General features: G+C 40.4%; 1 protein-coding gene across 2 annotated transcripts in view; it reads left to right on the top strand.

Annotated features, from left to right (window-relative positions):
• The window catches only part of ANTXR2 (ANTXR cell adhesion molecule 2), a 172,129-nt gene that overhangs the window by 56,796 nt on the left and 96,124 nt on the right, over window positions 1-19,209 (top strand). For both annotated transcript variants that reach the window (XM_074950469.1, XM_074950470.1), the window contains one exon: window positions 15,198-15,276. In XM_074950469.1, the coding sequence (XP_074806570.1) occupies window positions 15,198-15,276 (79 nt within the window). The remainder of the gene's footprint in view (window positions 1-15,197; window positions 15,277-19,209) is intronic.

Here is a 19,209-nt window from a genome sequence, read left to right as displayed (position 1 = left end):
AAAGTTTCTGACTTGGCTCTGCTCAGTAGAACTTTACCTCCCCATTACTTCAGATTACTCGAGCAGTAGACACTTTAACAATTACCTGTAGATGTAAACCTCCCATTTCTTCCTCCATATATTAGTGTATTATTTAAAGTGTAGTTGTAGCCATGTTGGTCCCAGGGTATTATAGAGACGAGGTGGGTGAGGTAATACCTTTTACTGGGCCAACATCTACTGATGAAAGAGAGAAGCTTTGAAGCTCACACAGAGCTCTTTCTCAGGTCTGGGACAGGTACTTGTCTCTGTCTGTATTATTTAAAGCAGTAGAGAGACCGCTTCTTTTGTGTCCTTAAAAAAACACCAAGTGTACTGCTGTTTTCATGGGATGTTAACATGTGGCAACCATTTTGTTTGTAAGTATTCAGTATATCACTATCACTTCATTGCCTTGTGGTTTTGCTTTGTTTTCCTTATTTTATTTTTTTTCGTGTGGGTGTTAAGAACTCCTATGAAAAGAAGAGGAAGAAAAAAAAAGGGCTGCCACGTAATGTGACTGATGTTTAATATGTTTGCCTAATTAACTTTTGGCTAAGGATTCTAACCCATTAAATAGCTAGTTAATATATGTTTCGAATAAACACATCTGGTCCTGCAACGAGTGAAGGTTCTGCCTGTGTGGGGGTGACAGATGTGGCAGTCTTTTCCCCAGTTCTCTTTTTTAAATAATTAACACCACACTGGTGAAGTAGCCATAGACAGACCGCCTCGAAGCCAGCTGTTTAGTCTCAGAGCTGTATCTATGGACATGTGCCTCATCTCATTAGTCTGCTCTGTCTATTGCGTTCCCTCTTCTTTGGCATTTCAACAAACATGTTTAGTTCTCAGAAACATTTAAAAAAAACAACAACTTTGGATGCTTGGATTTTGGTCTGAAAGGCAGCAGGGAAGGAGGGAATATACATCAGGCCACCCATGGGGCAGATAGGCCTGGCCTCTCAAGCTTTGGAGATTGTTTGGAGATGCCAAACAAAGGGCATTTGAACTAGTCCCGCCCAGGTGTTTCATTATTTGGAGTTGCTGAGATGGGTTTGGAAACAACAGTCTTTGAAAGACACAATGTCTTGTGTTAGTGTATTTCTTTGTTTGATATATGACTGTACTGCCTGGAACAGTTGGAAATTCTTATCAATTTCAGCAAAGAGAAAAACTAACATTAGCTGTATACGTAAGGGATTGGACTTCGCCGGTCAAATGTTCTTTGATTTTTCATATCTCCATGTTGGTGGTGGTTTTAAAGTTCTTTTTCAGTAAAGGGTGGGAGGAAAAAAGGTCACTTGCTGGTCTGTTTATTTAATTTATGTATATATTTTGCAACAGGCTAATTTGCACAAAAATAATTTCTTAAAGTGAGATTTAAATTCATGTTATCCAAAGGGCATGGTAAGATTTATTCTTACTTTCAGAGGTCCATGAACCCTGATCATTGCATGTCCGTACCCTAATGGTTAACATGCAGCTGTCATTAGTTCTAGTGATATGGGCTCAGTCTGTGACCTTTGTTTTGTAAGACATCAACAATAGCACAGCTGCCCCTGCATAACTGGGATCTCAAACCTGCAATTTGGCAAGAAGAACAGAACAAATTGGATAAATATACATAAACGCATTGAGAAAGAAGGAAGAACAGAATGAACCAGTGCATTATTCTACAACTTGTTTGATGGGGATGATTTAAGTAGGCATATGGTATAGTTAATGTGCTTTCAAAAACATTGGCCTGATTCTTCACGCAAATATGTAATATCTAAATAAAAAGAGAGCTGATACAGTATCAGTAGTTCTCTTGAAGGAGACGTAGGAATGTTTGTAGAAGTGTGTGTGTGTGTGTGTGTGTGTGTGTGTGTGTGTGTGTCGGGGGGGAAATGGTGGGGATGTTACATAGATTTAGATTCCCACAGAAAGTGTCATTAATTTACTTTTGAGATTATGCAGTTGTTTTCTCACAACATTGTATGCTTAAAAAAGCAAGGAAGTAATAAGTTAAGGCAACCATCACACCCAACATGATGCCCATTTCTAAGCTTTAGTTGCCAATTGTTATCGTAACGCTAGACCACAACCCCCTTAAAATCATCTTTAAACCTACACACTTTTTCAATTCAACCATACTGTCACCTTTAACACACACATTAAAGAACTGAAAACCACACGGCAATGCACATCCTTAATTTTGACCTTCTAATGCTACATTATTTAGTAACTTAATGACAATGGTAAGTTAAAATTAGTCTTCGTATTTCAGCATTCCAGATGGAGAGCGAATTCAAAGCAGATTATATACTCCTTTTTTAGCTTATTAAAAAAGCACTCATATATATTTAAATTGTGATGCTTAAAAATATCAGATCAGCTAATCATCACACAGTACTTCACAAAACTATACAAGAATACTATTCAAATTTTATATATATATATTCACACACACACAGATATATAATTTCTATATGCATTGCTAAACACATTAGGTAATTATGGATCAAATTCTCTGCTTGTATAAATGGGTGCAACTCATTTAGCGCTGCACCAGTTAACACTCGCAGAGCATTTGACCCTGTGCATTTAAGAGGCTGGAGTTAAATGTTGTGTGTTTGTTTTAGCTTTTTTTTTTATTATGACATGTAACATCTAAACAAGAAGGGTGAGGATGTGAGGTTGGAGATAATTAGTGTTCTTTAGTGGGCTTATTTCTGGAGTAACCATTTAAAATGACAATATTCTGAATACCCCCCCAATTTTTTGCCCTGGTTGCAAAAATGAGAATTATGAAGAGCACACATCAAATATGAAGGATGAACCTCAAGGAATAAACAAGATAGGAAGTTGGTTGTAATCTGTTGTTTTGGTTCAAGGACCTTTTTGAGTCCTATAGGAACAAATGACTGAATGCTTCCTAGGAAGTGCTGAGCATTATCTTTTTTTGAACTGTTGAACTCCTGCTTTGCTGGATTAGCAGTGTTAATGTAGCCTAAGTGCTTTTTACTTTGAGTCCAGTTTTGCCCACAGAACAAAATCCCTCATTAACTTCAGTGGGAGCTGCTGAGTGCTCAGCACTTTTAAAAATCAGGTCATTTTATGTGCCGAAACCCGGGTGTAGGCACACATTTGTGAAAATCTTAACCAGATTGACCACATGTATTGTCAGAGCTGCCTATCCAAAACCTACCCTATCACCTTTCCTATAGAAAAAATTATCAATACAAATTGATGATTGGTAAGATTGTCAAGTCAAGACATGGTTTCTTGAGCCATGGTCTAACAGGTGCTTCCTTAAGGAAAGCAGGCACCCTGCTCTACATAAGGGAGGTGTCAACAGCCTCCTGTAAAACTGGTTTCAGCACTTCCTCTCTGACCCTCACCATCCATGAAGTGGTGCGAACCAAGATCATAGGTTGTTGTCTGAAGTTCCCCATTTACCTTCAGAACCTCATTGGGTGAAACCTTGCCAAAACCTAAGTAGAGAAGACATTTGATTTGTCCCTTTCAGGCACTGTTTTGCTGCCCTCCAGAGCCAGATAGTTCATACCTGCATGAACTATCATTTCCAAAAAGGAACATGAAAATTTCTCATATTAAGAAAAACTCGTCTCTGTCACTGACAGTCCAGCAGCTGGAGCGATTCCTCGATGTGGGTCTCTACTAGAAGCTATGGTGCGGGTGCCGAATGCCTTGAGCAATCCTGCAGCGTATAATTCAAAACCCCTTTTATTCTGGAATCGGTCATACTTGGCACATGACTTCGGTCACTAGGGCTTTAGCTGCCTTTTCTTTCAAAGGCCTCCTGTACCATGAATGTTGAGGACAAAAATTTGGAAGAGGGTGTTTGTGTCATCAGGCGCTCAAGTTGTGCAAACCTCCCCAAAAGCAATTTGGGAGATTAATTTGAGCTGGAAGCCAACAGGGAGTTTTTTCTGAGGGCTGCAGGATAGGACCTAATATCTATTATAAATATTAACTTCTGAAATATTTTAAAAAGGACATTTAGTTTGACAAGATTAGATTATAATGGGAAATATTCACAGATGGAAACATCTTCAGTGAATTGTATAGGCATGCTGGCTGTTAAAGACATGTGGATCTTATGTTAAGATCACTAGTAATTTCTAATGCAGTCCTTCACTGTCCTCACTAGGGCACACAGTGTTCCCAATGCATTAGGAAAGACTGCATGAGCAGAACTAAGTGCTTAATATTATGCAGTGGCCATAGAGTCTTGAGCTGAATTAATAGACTGATTTAACATAATAATGACTCTTCATAGCATGGCACTGCAATTTCCCATGATTCCATGAGATCAGAGCTATTGCACTGCTGTCCTCCAATTCCCTGTCTTAAATTCACAAGTACTGCCAAGCGGGGAAGTGTTTAAGGACCTTTGAACTTCTACCAATTCCACCAGTATATCAAACAGTCTGCAGTGGAAGCTTGGTATTGTTGGGACTCCACTGGGGACACAAGTTACACTTTGGTAGTGTTTTATGCTCTGCTCAACTAAGGGGGTGGGAAAAGACTGCATTCCGTTTTTAATTCTTTAAACATTACGAAATTGAAATCATTGGCTTTGCATATGGGGTAGGTAGTGTTGTTTTGGGAAAAAGTCAATATTAATTTTTATACCCTCAGCCAGTGTCAAGAATCTGAGCAAAAATATCACCATTGTAGAATATTAACCATCTGCAGTACTGTCGGTGCTCACTATTGAGTAAAGTCTGTCCCAGCCTTCTCGGACACAGTAGAAAGATATCAAGGTACTTGCATGGTTTGAAGCACAGCTCTGCAGGAGCTCACTGTGCTCCGCTGCACCTGCAACTTTTGGAGCTGCAGCAGGGGAGCTGCACCAATCACTCCTCCTCCTCGAGGCAGGGAAGTGAGACAGCAGGAGCAGAAGCTTCTGCACCAGGAAGGAGAAGATTGGCAGCCATTCAAGAGCTTGCAGAATGGAGGAGTATGCTGTTACCTCACAAGCCAGTAGATCTCTTGATTGCACAACCTGCCCCCCCGGATACACTGTTCTTCAAGTATCGCTTTGACTCTTGCGTCCTCTGGAAACGTTGCTGTTTATTTCCTGCATCATGTGCCTATGCAGTACCTCCTTGCAGTGGGACCATGATTTGTCCCTAGTTTCAGACAGATTAATGGAAATTTCATAAATAGTTCTCTGAACCACTGCATATTATGGTCACTAGGGCACACAGTGTTCCCAATGCATTAGAAGAGACTGCATGAGTTTTCAAACTGACACCCAAATCCATACTAGTATTTTTTGACACAAACATTGAACAAGTAGTAACTCTGAGTTGTACTGCTCCAGGGCAGACGAGGGACCACAGTGTGATTCAAGGAATCAGAACGTGGTCCCTGATTCCTTACTTGTTCCAGGAAGTAATCTGCTCCAGCCTATAGCTGCTGCTGATTTCCTTTCTCTAGGTGTCAGGCACCCAATATTGCAAAGGCTTCAGTAGAAGGTATGGGTGCTCAGCTCTTCTGAAAAGCAAGCTGCTAATTCAAGTGCCTAAGCATAGGTTTAGATCCCTAATTAATCTATTCAAATTTGAAAATTGTGGTCTATAACAGATTCATGGAGCTGGTTTTATACAGATATGAGACCATATTTTCTCTGTAAGAAAGTGGCCTTTAACCAGTTGAAAGGTGTCAGACTCAATCAAACAGGGTAGTATTCGTGAGAAATGGAATCTTCCAAATATATGTTCCTTTAGAAACAGTGTTGGGGTTTTTTGGGTGTGTATGTGTGAGGTTTTTGTGTGTGAGAAGGACAGATGTATTCAGAGATTTAAAATGTCAATGGAGGGGAGTGAACTGAAGGAGACAACAGCCAAGCATGCAACTGATGTGTTTCTTTATAATGGGACCATTTTGTGTGTGTGTGTGTGTGCGCGCGTGCGTGCACATTAAACAAAAACATTTGACATACGTCCTCATCCTGTGATTAGATCCACCCATGTGGACTCTTGCACTATCAGGGATCTGATTGTGGGGCTGGGACCATAGTACTGAACAAGATTACTTGTCCTGCTAAATCGACCGCAGATCACTCTCCCGTCAACGCCTAAGAGAAATAATAACATGCTGTCATTTAGCTCAGCCAAAGCCTTCCTCCATCCCAGTGCCTGGTTCTGAGTGTGACACTCTCTCTCTCCTGACTTCTAATATCAAATATAAGGTAGAACTACATGCAGTTCACCGGAGGTAGTTGCCTTAACAAAATCCCCCCTTTTTAATGCATAAATCTATTCCCCCCCCAAAAAACTCTGTGCAGCGTTTTAGCTCTTTTAATGCTGGCACTTGATTCCAAAATATCTTTAGTCACCATAATTTTAATAACTTTTTGAGCAGTTGCCAGTTTAATTTTCAGTGTGTGAAAATTGGAGGTAAATTATTTATTACTTCCAGCAAATGTCTTTCATGATTTTATTTAATTTTTTCATCTTTTTTAATGGATTGTAAAATGGCAGTCTTTTATTGGATACTCATAAAGTAAGGAGCAAATGAATACTTTGCAAATAGGTTACTGTGGATTGAAATGTCAGCAATATTTCACAGGATATGAAATTCCTCAGACCAGAGCTGACCTGACATACGGCAATGGGCCATATTCCTCCTGTGTAACCATAAAACATAGCCGGACGCAAAGAAAAAAAAAAAGTTGTGACTTCTAGGACTTTTCAAGTTGCATTTGTTGTTCGTTATTTAGAATAGTGACCAGTGGTTATGACTGTTGCAGCTGAAGTTGTAAAACACTTTCCATTATAAAATCATGTTTACCCTGAACTGCCTGAAAAAGGAAAAAAGAGTCTTTTCGGCTGAAGTTTTCCACGTGTGGTATCTGGAAAAGTTCTGCTAAATCCTCATCGGCTATTTTGGAGCACGGGGGTGAAAAAATATGCCTTTTCCCATTCTAAAACAAGCTCAGAAATGTGAACTATTGGGAAATTGCACCCTGGACATACGCAGCAAAAAATACGGTTTAACCTGTGAATACGTGCACACCTAGGTAATTGTACATCCTTATTGGTTCAGCGCTTACAAGCTCCTCAGGCCCATCCCCTTGGGCAGGTGGCTAAAGGAGGAGACCATTAGACAGGAGCAGCACTGCTGGATAAGTATCCCACTTAGAGATCAGGGGAATCAACTGTTGTTTTTTCTTAGCCTATACATATAGATCCCCAGGAGCAGAGCTTGAAGGAGCCCAGCAGCTCCACCACCAGCCTCTAGAGGCTCACTCCAGCAACCCCACTGAGCAGGCTGTGCATGGGGAAGCCAGCTGGCTTGCAGTGAGCCAGAGGAAATGGCAAGCAGGGCTTGAGGTCCATGGTTGGGGCCAGTGGACCTCCATTTCTGAATCTCTGATGATTGTCCCTTGGGACTGCTGAGATAAAGTTGCGGTGGTAACCTTATCTACAGTGCCGGACTTTTTGTGATTTTTAACTAGAGCAGACTGGAGTGACTTCTAAGGTTTTCAGAGTTTGTTTTTGTTCCCCATTGGAATGAAAACAAAACCTTCCAAATGTTCTTGCAAAAATGGAATCCTGTCCAAACGTCCACTTTCAATTCAGGAGGAAGTGTCATGCAGGCTGGTGTTTTAGGCCCAGGTTAAAGTCCTTGCCCTTCCAAATTCAGAGCAGAGTGGGATGTGGGTCTCCTATCACCCCAGGCGAGCTCTGGGCTATTGAACGTGAGAGTCTTTTGCGCTCTTTCAGCCCTTGACCCACAAAAAGATTTTCCACAAAATGTTTCAGCTTCAACAACACCAAATTTCATTTATTCAAAAATGTTCCAAACAGCTTTTTATTTTAACTTCAGATCATTGTAGTTTTTTTCACTGTTTCCATAGTTGCTTGTAAAGATTGTGGGACAGATCCTCCATTGGTGTAAATTGGGTTACATCATTGATGTCAGAGTTATGCTGATTTACACTGTCAGAGGATCTGATTCTGTTTTGTTTCCTTTTTTAAAATTTAACAAACCCTACTTGTTTTGATACTACTTTTGTCATCAGTATGTTATTTCTTCCATTGGTTTGTTAGGGAGCTTCTTGTCCGTTTTATCTGTGGTCATGTTTGGTAAATGTCTATATGTTAAGTGAGTGGTGTTTGGCAGCTATGAGATTCCAAATGTCTAGGAAGAAATTCTAAACCGTACTAAAGTAAGGAGCTTAGCGTATTGGGCTAAATAAAACTGTGCATGTCAGAAATAAACTTTCAAAGGATGTAACTGTCATAAGTTGATATTTGAATGTACAGCTAGTTACTTGGGCGCACTTAGATATCCTTAGATTGCGAAGACACAAAAGCATAGACGGTCCTCCTTAAACGTTTGGAAAGCAGCTAGCACACTGTAGGTGCTCTCATAAATAAATAAATTAAATATTTGTTTGAAGATCAGTGTATCTGTTCAGATTTACAAAACCACTTGTTCTAGCAGTCAGGCATTTGCAGAAATGTTACGTGGCAGTTTAAGTCATGTGTTCTCTTAAGCTTCAGTCATGTGCTCCCTGGGACGAAACCTTTAGTAAAGGTCTAAATTCTATAGCCAAGATTTTCAAAAATTCAATAATGATTTAGGGTGCCTCAGCTTTGGGTGCCCCAACCTAAGACACCTTTAAAACAGTTAATATGTCATGTTAATGTGTGTAAATCTTTTCTCTTGGGTGTTTGGGAGGGGGTTGAAGGTATAGGTTGATATATTGTGAGATCATCATCATCATCATCATCATCACGACAGTGGACTGGCACTGTGTGTTTATGGCCAAGCACGTCAGAAATGTTTTCTGGATTGTGAAGGGCATAGGCAGATACCAAAAATCAAAATAAATACAACATTGCTTATGTCCCTCAAACATGACAACTGCAGGAAAGAAATTATTTTGTATCTTGACATGTTGATAGTTTTGAGGATGAGACAGTTATCTGTCTGAGTTCACTCTGTAGCTTCAAGAACTGAAAGAATATGATCAACTCCTCTGAAAATCTTGAATGGCTTGTCCCTGCAGCTGTATATCAAGAAGTAAGCTGATCTAGAAACTGGTTCTTCTGAGTTGGTTAAATTTGATTTGATAGCTGATGTGTTCAGTGAGCCTGTTGCTTGAGATTTTTGTCAGAGCATTTGACAGCTAAAGGTTGGTGGAACATGCAGCCTGGCAAATGGCACTAGGAACCTGATCCTGCTCAGATTGAAATCCATGGGGATTTCACCTTTGGGCCTGACATAAATGTAATCTATACCTGTTGTAAGGATACGACCTTGCCATGTAAAGAGACTTTATTGTAAGTGGAAATCAGATCTTTTGTCTTCAGTACGGGAGAAGGATTAAGTCGTAGATAGTGTCAATAGCAGCCTTGTCAGCAGTGTCCACACAAGAATACGGGGTGCTCTTTATTTTAATAACTGGCTTTTGGTTTTGTTTTGTTCTGAGTAATGTAGGCCATGACAGGAAACCTAGATTATGCTCCCATTCAAGTCACTGGAAAATTGTGTCTTTGACTTCATTTATCCCACTTCTGAGATCCTGTTTCCAAATCACATTTAATAATAAGTATTTATTCATGTACCGTGTCAGTTGTGCGTGAGATGCGTGGTGCAGTCTTCTGAAACCAAGCGTAGGAGCCTGAAACTCTATCACTGACACCAGCTGCTCACCACAAACCCTGTGTGGCCTGGGGCAAATCATTTAGGGTTAAAATTTGCAAAACTGGGTGCTTTCAGTTCTGCTCCTAACTCTATTGATGCAATTAAGGGATCTTATTTAGGTAACTAACATTGGCACCCAAGTTTGATGATTTTGGCCATACCCTTTGCCTTAGTTTTCCTGGTTTGTAAAGGGGTAGATAATAATCCTTGCTTACATCTCAGGCATGTCGGCAGGACTAAGTCGTTAGGCTGAACTGCATGTCCCTCATCTTCTCTCAGTGAATTGCAGTCTGCGTGCCCCTGTGCCCCTCGTGGTAGTAAGCCTGCTTGGAGCAGGTACACAGAAGGTCACCATCTGTATACTGCTAGGCCTCTTGACCCTGCTGACATGGGTCACAAAAGGAGTGGGTGGAACCAGAACCCTCTGGAGTTGTGCTAATTCAGCAGGTTCCCTGAGCAGTCCCTTGCTGGCAGGGCTGGAGTTTAAAACCGCCATTCCGGGTGGAAAGCAGTGATTGTGTTGCTGCCCATTCTCACTCTGGGGTATGAATCCCTGCTTGAGCTCAGCTGCCCCAAAAGGCACGAATGGATGCCCTCTGCCCCTAGTATAAAAGTATTAGCTATTATGTAAGATTTTTTCGTATGTCCTGTTTGGTTAAAAGGAGTTTCTTGATCCACAGCGTGTTTCTTGTAATGATTGGAGAAGCTTCTGTACTCTTCTAGAGTATTTCTGCCATCTTCAAGTTTCCTGTGGTGTTCAAAGTGCTGACTAATGTAACCAGAACAGAGCTTCACCTATTCATAACAACACTGTGTGACCCTACCATGTTCCAGCAGATGCTCGTGAGGCTCCGAGCTAGGAAAACGTGCCTCAGGAATCACAAAAACGTGGAAGCTGCAAAAGCCACCACCTGGAAAAAATGTTAAAAAACCCCATAAGAAATCTAGGGAAAGAACTGGCCCTTCCAATTACTTGTAGATTAGAGGCTGATTTAAAAAAAACCCAACACCAACAACATGCATTTCCCCACAATGCAGAGAAGGGGAAAAAGACTAAATGACTGAATGTTGCTTCAAACACTAAGTTAGGGCAAAGTTTAAGGGGTTTGATTATAGTCTTTAAGGTTGGGATTTTCAAAGAAACCTAACAGAATAGAATTAGGCACCCAACTCCCAATTCAGTATGTTTATGAGACTGTCTCTCTCCCCATGTATTACTACAACAACTGAGCTCATCTGAGGTGTTTGAGCTAACAATACCCTCCTTCAGGTTGTTCTGCAAGCTACACCTGTTTGCTCTTGAGGAGAAGAGAATGTTTGTGTGTTTGTGTGAGGGGTTTTCTGGGAGCAGAAAAAGGGAGACTAGTGTCAGAAGGGTGCCTTTGAGCTGGGAAAATGTTGAGGGAGGTGCTTTTCTGGTTGGATATTTACAGGTGTTGCCCATGTCTAGGAGCCTTGTTTTGTGGTGATTCTAATAAAATAATTACATATTCATGTCTTTGTAATGAGTTAAGAGTTTTTAAGGTAGGTGTAATTATAGAAGTGAATAAATAAAGAAACAAACATTACCAAACATTAGATACACATGCAAAGAAGAATACATCTGCAAAGATTCAGTTGCTTGCATGATTTAGTTTCTGATGTGTTTATTTTCTAGTAGCTCAGCTGAAAAAATTAGAACCTGGATATATTACTGAACTTTCAGTTACTAGGGTTGAAGATGGCATTCTGTCATTTTTTTCCCTCTTATTGTCATGTGTGTCTTGGACTGCCACTAACATATTGAACAAATCAGCTACCTTCCAGAAAGTACAGAATATGATGAAATACCATTAGAAAGTTTTACTGTCGTAACACACACGAGTTTGGTAGGAATGAAAAAGTTGGCAAGTCCCAGAAGGGAAAGACTCAGGTGAAAAAAAGAACCAGGAGGTATTCCAGGCTCACATTCAAATTTTAAAAATAAAATACATAGGAAAATCAAGCAACTGAAAACAGTTTGAATCTTTCACCCATAAATCTATAGGATGCAGTAAAATTTACAATCACAGGCATCCTTGCAGTCTCCTTGCCAAATCCAGGAGTTCTCAATCCTTGCTCAGTCAAAACTCCTGTTGATCTCAGTGGGAATTTTGCCCATGAAAGGACTTCAGGATTTGTCTTAAAAATAGTAAAGAAAGAGTTGAGAGCTCTAAAAATGTAACTTAAACAAATTTCTAATGTCACTGAAGATTAAAAAAAATATTTTAGTGGGTATATTATAGCACAGGTTCTCAAACTTTAAAATCCTAGCGTGTTATATGTAAAACTCAGAGGCATGTGGAGGACCATCTTTGGAACTTTGATCATTGTAGTTGCATACTAATACTTCATTGTGTTGCTATACTTTAAACCAACCTGCATATCTCCTGTGTGTGGCCCCTACTGGTTCATGCATCACAGTTTGAGAACTGCTGCTATAGCGTCTCCGGTCTGTGGGTGAATCCCTGGCCCCAATGAAGTCAATGGAAGTTTTGTTAATGATTTCAGTGGAGCCAGGATGTCACCTTATAGAGTATTAAACCAGTCCAGTGGCTTGACTACTTGAAGATTCCTGGACCCATTCTATTCTGTTGTGGATGTCTATTATATTTAAAAACCAACCAATCAAAATTTCACAACAGGCCGAGCATAAACTTCTCATTTAGAGAGGTCACTATTTGAAATGGACGGTGAACACTTCAGACATTAGTATGGGCATCAATTTCACCTCAGAATATTATCGCCCAATGTCTTAGCTAGTCAGAAGTCAGCCACCGTCTCATTTCAATAGAAGTCCCCTCAGTTTTGTAAATGTCTGTGTAAGAAGCCAAAGTCAATCTTAGGGTGATGAGTGAAACAGATTGACTCACTCATGAAGACTGGGGATGTTGACTTGATCTCTGCTGACTGGCCTCTGATCCTGAGTTAGGTTGATTGGGTTGTCTCTTATTAAAATTTTGTCATTGATAAACACTGTCACTAGACCCTCAGCTGATGTGCCAAAATAAATTAAGATGTACTTCATTTTTTTCCCCAAATAGTAAGACTAACAGTACTTATATAGTGCTGTATGTAATCAAAACGCTGTACAAAAATGAACTAATTAATCTGCACAACCTCTCAGGTGAGGTAGGTATGGTAAATGTTGTTCTCCCTGTTTTATTGATGCTGAAAGGTGAAATGGCTCACCCAAGGTCACCCACCACAGCTTTGATTAGAATTTAGGGCATTGTGAGATTTACTTCATTAATGCTTGGGAAAAGCTTTGAGACCAACGGATGGTATACACTGTAAAAGGGAAAAGCATTCATGAATTAATAATTATTTTAATTACTACTACCAAAAAGTTCAGTAAATGTTGAAGAGGCAAATTGTCTGTTACGCTCATGAAACATAACAGAAATTAAAGCTGTTTCATGGGTGTGTAAATAAGCAAAATCTGGCCTGGAGTCTGTATGTTTTATAGCACACGTCTCTGTGGAACTAGTGCTTTAAATGGGCAAACAAAGCGAAAGGGAAAAAATGAAACACGGTGTTATGGACGGATAATCTTTTCTCTTGGCATTTGTGCTCAGTTAAAAATTCACAAGTCAGAAAGGGCTTCCCTGTGCTGAGGATACACATGAGCACTTATAGGTTGAATTCTGCTCTCAGTTACATCTGTGCAACCCCACTAGGGTTACAAGGCTGTAAAAGGACCTGATCCAAGTCACTGAAGTCAACGGAAAGACTCACATTAACTTCAAGTGGGCTTTGGATCAGCGTAGTGGAGAACAAAATTTGGCTCTGTATTTTAATGTCATAGCTGGCATTTAGGATGGGCAAATTTCAAAAGGTTCAGGGGGGTAATTCAGATAAACATCTGGAGTTTCTCTGATCACCTGTCAGGAATTTGGGCCAGTTTCAACAAAACACTAAACAAATGCTTAACTTTAAGCATGTGCCTACTCATCAGAACACTTAGGGTGATATCCTGCCCCACTGAAGTCTATGGATATTTTGCTATTTACTTCAGAGGAGTCAGGATTTCATCTTTGTGCTTAAATGTAATTACATGCTTAATTGATAAGTCAGGGTTTTGGCTCTATACATTTATCCAAATCTTAACCAAATTCATATGTGATATTGAAATCCTTCTTGGAAATCCTCATAGGCTTTCCCATGAAACTCCTAGCGTTTTCTCTGGTTTGGATCAGAAATAGTATAAGAATTGAGTATTTCAGTTGTTTTTTTCCTAGAGTTGTCTAGAATTGTGATGTATGGGGCAAAGGGAGGGGAGGAGGGATAGCTTGGTGGTTTGAGCATTGGCCTGCTAAACCCAGGGTTGTGAATTCAATCCTTGAGGGAGCCATTTAGGGATCTGGGGCAAAAATTGGGGATTGGTCCTGCTTTGAGCAGGGGGTTGGACTCAATGATCTCCTGAGGTCTCATCCAACCTTGAGATTCTATGATTCTATGAAAGTGTAGAAAATTGGAAGGGGATGAGAAAAAAAAATGATCCAGACTTTTCACTTGCATCTATTTAGAATGATGCATAATATAAAGAAAGATATTCGGGATTTTTATTTTATAGCACAGACCATTTAAAAAAATAAATTGAGTGGTAGAAGCAACTTAATACCTTTTTACTAAAATCTGAAACAGAAACCAGCTGAGACAAATTAGTTAAGAGTTTCAAATTCAATATTGACTAAAATGCTTGTGCCAGAATAAAAAATGATATCTATGAAGAGCAGTATAAATGATTAATCATTTTAGTCCAATGAGATCTATATTTCAAAACATACATACATATTGTGAGCTTTCTGAATCATATGAAACAAAGACAGAGAATTTTGAGTCCTTTCTGTTTAATATTCACCATATCATTTTCTTTTAGGATTAATTTGAAAAATGTAAACTACTTAATATTTGTATAACTGTAATATCAGTGTGCTATTTATAGAAAGTCTTGGCCACTTATAAATAGCCAGCATTGTTAGCCTGCTGGTTACATATTGCTAGATATATTTTTATTGAACAGGGTTTACAGTATTATTTGTAACAGTAAAACCCTAAAAAAGTATGATTGAAGAGGAGTTAATATTTTATAATTAGGTAGGTCTGTTTACCAAGGATATCAAGCTGGTCTTCAAATATTAACCCCTGTGAGGTAGTTAACTATTAATATGTCCATTTTACTGTTGGGTAAACTGAGACACAAAAAATGAAGTGCCAATTACCAAACTTTGGTTACTAGAGTTAGACAGCTAAATCTATATCCTAATTGAATGGCTAAAAATACTGGCAAATTGTAAGGAGTCAGGACTATCTATAAACAGTAATACAACATGTTAGCTTTAGAGATGTCCACATCTTGTCTCCCATTCTCCTGGTCTACCACGCTTCCTGCTCTATTTTAACGGAACCTGACTGATGCAAGATTCCTGCTTAATGTGTATGTGCTGTGATTCATGTATATTTGTTTGGCTTTTTTTAATTTCCAGGACACTAGAAGTTTTGGTGAGTTTGAATGAAGGACAGTCTTTGATCTCCAGCTCATTAACAATCACTGCTTCGGAATGTGTAAGTCAATGACTGACAGCATTTCATGTAGACGTTGAAATTGTGAGACTTACCGTTTTATCCTTGCATAACTTTTTGGGTGGGAGAATCTCTAATCAGAGCAGAGCCTATTAATAACGTGTGAAAAGGCATAGCCGTGAAACCGTACTTAAGCACAGATGCATATATCTTCTAAATCATGAAGTGTTGTGAAATGCATGTTTATGTTCTTCATTTTATTTTTGTGCACACAAGCAAGCTTTGCTGATTGGATGTGCTTAATGAAACGATTGGTATTTGGCAGATTTTTCTGCAGTTATAGTATGTGAAATGACTTATTTATTATTGCCCATTAAGGTGGCAGACAGCTATATTTAGTTAGCATTCCAGTCTACATAGGGTTGCCAGCTTTCTAACTGCTGAAAACTGGACACCCCTGCCCCGCCTCTTCCCCAAGGCCGTGCCCCTGCCCCGTCTCTTCCATGAGTCCATGCCACCTGACCCTCACTCTTCCCCCAAGGCCCCACCTCCTGCCTCTGCTCTTCTCCTCGAGGCCCTGCCCTCTTCTTGCTCTCCAATCCTAGGAAGTTGGTGTGATGGAGCAAGTTAGCTCTGATTCATGAGACTTAGATCAGCATGAGAAGTTTAAAAGAAGTGTGTGTTCTTTGTCTTTTGGAAAACCTTTTTTCTTATACTTGATTCCTTTCTACAACAAAACTCCACAGAAAAATCATGTAGAGAAACCCTCTAGCCTTAGAAGCGTTCATTAAATGTCTCACCTGTTCTGTAGGTAGGCTTTCCACACGCACCTTCTCAGGGACTTCTTTATTTTTAAAAGAGAAAACTGATTGCATGCTCAAATGAAGCAAACCTAATGAACAGATTCAGTGTGGTATCTGTTTGCAATTGTGTCCTAGTACTTAGGGCTTGTCTATATTAGAAAAGTTGTACAGTCTTAACTAAATTAATTGGAAGTCTGTACAGTTAAATAGGTGATACTCCCTAATGTAGACGCACTTAAACCCATTTAATCCTTGTTTAGCATGTACTAGTAAATTACTAAATTAAACTAAGCTAATTTAAGTGAAAGTTAAACAGGTTTAAGTGCATCTACATTAAGGGAGAAGTACCACCGTCACTAATATCAAAAAACAAAGTGTAAAAATCTTCCTATAACTTGGTTAAAAACCCATCCTGCCTCTTTTGTATGAATTATTAGATACCAAATGGTACAGAAATGTGAGTTTTTTCTTGCGGCGAGGGCGAATGAGACGTTCCACAAACTTAGAAAAGGAAAGTTTCAGCTGTATAAACAAGAATGCCTTGCTAAAACTTATCCCAAGATAATGCCAAACAAACCTGGCAGCATTTGTAATTCTGCTATAAAATGCAGCAAGCCATTTGCCAGGCTGCTGCTAGCTAGCCGTCCCTTTTTCCATAGTCCTAATCATCTTGTTTCTGTTTTAGAATCTCTAAATTTGGTCCTTTTTTGGGGGGAGGGGACTTTTGGCATATTATACACAGTAAGATTTGTTTTGTAGAAATTAAGTCTTTTTAGGTGTCTAAATAGTTCTTTGGAAAGCTGGCAAGTGACTTTTGGCTGGTTAAGAAAGTATTTTATTTTAAAATCAGACTTATTTTTAAAATTGTCACTAGATAAGCATCTGAGAATATTGTTTGAATAGAAATGTATTAATCCACACTCTTGATAACTCACAAAAAAGTAGCCTTGCCCAAAGGTGTGAGGGGGCAGTAACTGGCATTGAGGGGTTCTGGGATTGTAGAGGCACTAACTCACATTGAGGGGGAATGATGTGGGGGGGGCACTAGGATTTTGGGAGAGCAGTAAGAGTCATTCAGGAGGTGTCGGGGGTATGGAGGGAGCAGTAACTGGCATTGATAGGGTGTGGGGGGGAGGACTAACTGGAACTGATGGGACATGCCGTGCTGGGGGCACTAAGTGGCAGAGAGGGGCTGCTGGAGTTGGGGGACCACCAACTGGCAGCAGGGGGGTGCATGGTATGTCTGTGTGATGGGGAGAGGCGGTAAGAGGCATCGGGGGGGGCGTGCTGTGTGTGTGGGAAGAGGCAATAATGGGGGGGGGGAAGCACTGTGTGCAGGGTGGGGGTCAGTCTCCAGAGTGGGAAAATTGGGGCACAGTGGGGTGTGTGTGTGTGGGGGGGCAGACAGGATCCACCCCCCTTCTCCCCGCCCAGCAGTGGCAGTGCTGGTCCCTACCTTTCCACTGGAGAGGCTGGAGCCGGGTCTGGGAGCCAGCCAGTTTTCTCCATCAGCAGCAGCAGCTGAGTAGCTGCTGCTCTTCCTGCCCTCTCAGCCGGGACGCTGATCGTGGTTACTCTGGTAACTGGACTTTTAGTGTCCGGTCAGCTGTGCTGACCGGATACTGCCAGGACTCCTTTTCGACTGGACTTTCCGGTTGAAAACTGGACACCTGCCAACATTAAGTCTTTGCGTGATTCTGTGCAAAAGGAACGTTACCATATGTGTTATGCTCAATTTCCAGATACATACAAAACATCTTTTTCACTAATGCATGATTAACTGGTTCTCCTCAACCCTGACATAGACGGTCTATAAAGAGCTTCCCTCCTTTTCCATCACCATTGCTTCTGTATTGCTAACTACTTCAGAAACTGCTGAAGACAGACCCAGGCAGAGAGCTATTTGTAGAGGGGAAAGCCAAGGAAACCTCCCTTCCCCTCTGGGCAGTGTCTTTGCTGCCTCTCAGCATTCCCTAACTTGCCAGTTAAGGAATGTATGTTTTCAATATGTACAGTGCATATGGTTTTCCTATAGCTATGCATTATTATATGCAAAATGTATTGCAACATATTATTTACTACAGTCTGCTGCTGCAGCTCTGAGGCCTTTGGATGACTTCCCCCACCCTTTAGGGACCTGCCTTCACTACAAGTATAGTTGTATCAGAGGACCTAGTTAGGATACAATTGTCCACTGACTCAGTTAAACTTGGTTCCAGTTTATAGTGTAGATGGGTCCATAGTGGTGATATAAAGCCTGAGGTTGTATAGGTGGAACCTCAAGACTTTAGCCCAGTTACGGAAGACCCTAACCCTAAAGCATGCCCGTACTGTGGCTTTACTTTCAGGTCGGTAAAAAAATGAGACCGTGTGTTCTGCTATTCGTTGTGTGCGGGCATGCCCGGTTCCGACTGCAATCGGTAGGAGTTGTGAGCACACAAAGTGCAGAATTCGCCATTTGTGTTTGTTAAAGGGAGAGAAAAGGAATATAAATAATATTCATGACCTGCAAAATATAGACGAGTTCCCCAGGAACCTGGTCACTCTGTACTTCCAATGTCCCCACTTTTTAACCCATCATTTTGTGTGGTTTTCCAACAACAGATTGTTGTTCACAGGGAATTAACCTGGAGAAGCCAAGCTTATTTTTCCCCAACCCTTTTAAAATTGCGAATATGGATAATTTTGGGGGGTTGATGTCAACACCATCTCAGGTTTTATGATTTGGGGTGGGGAGTCTGAATGACACTAGAATTGAGGCAGCTCACCAAAGCTAAGACACTTAGATGAATCCATTTGTAGCCTATTTCCACCTGATGTCAGGATGTTGTATCAATGGATGATGATGATGCAACATCTTGAATTAATGACATAAGGATACAGGAGGATGCTCTGTCATGACACCCGATATACTACTCTTCCCTTTTTCTTCATCCTTTCAGAAGGGTGAGTGGGCCACAACATGCTGAAATTATGAATTTACCATGACCACATATAAATCTGCATGCTGACAGTGCAAACAAACTTAAAAAAATACAGCATCAGTGCAAAACAAATCATACTCAATCATGTTATTCCTCTGCTCTGTTCATGGCAAAACCTTAACCCATTTTGTTTCTCTGTGGTTAAAAGTTTCAAGTAGCAGGAAGCAGAATAACTACGGAAGTGAACT

This window comes from Natator depressus, chromosome 4 (assembly GCF_965152275.1).
Source record: "Natator depressus isolate rNatDep1 chromosome 4, rNatDep2.hap1, whole genome shotgun sequence".
Taxonomy (NCBI): domain Eukaryota; kingdom Metazoa; phylum Chordata; order Testudines; family Cheloniidae; genus Natator; species Natator depressus.
The sequence above is the reverse complement of the archived record's forward strand: the minus strand, read 5'-3'. Positions and strand labels throughout refer to the sequence as shown.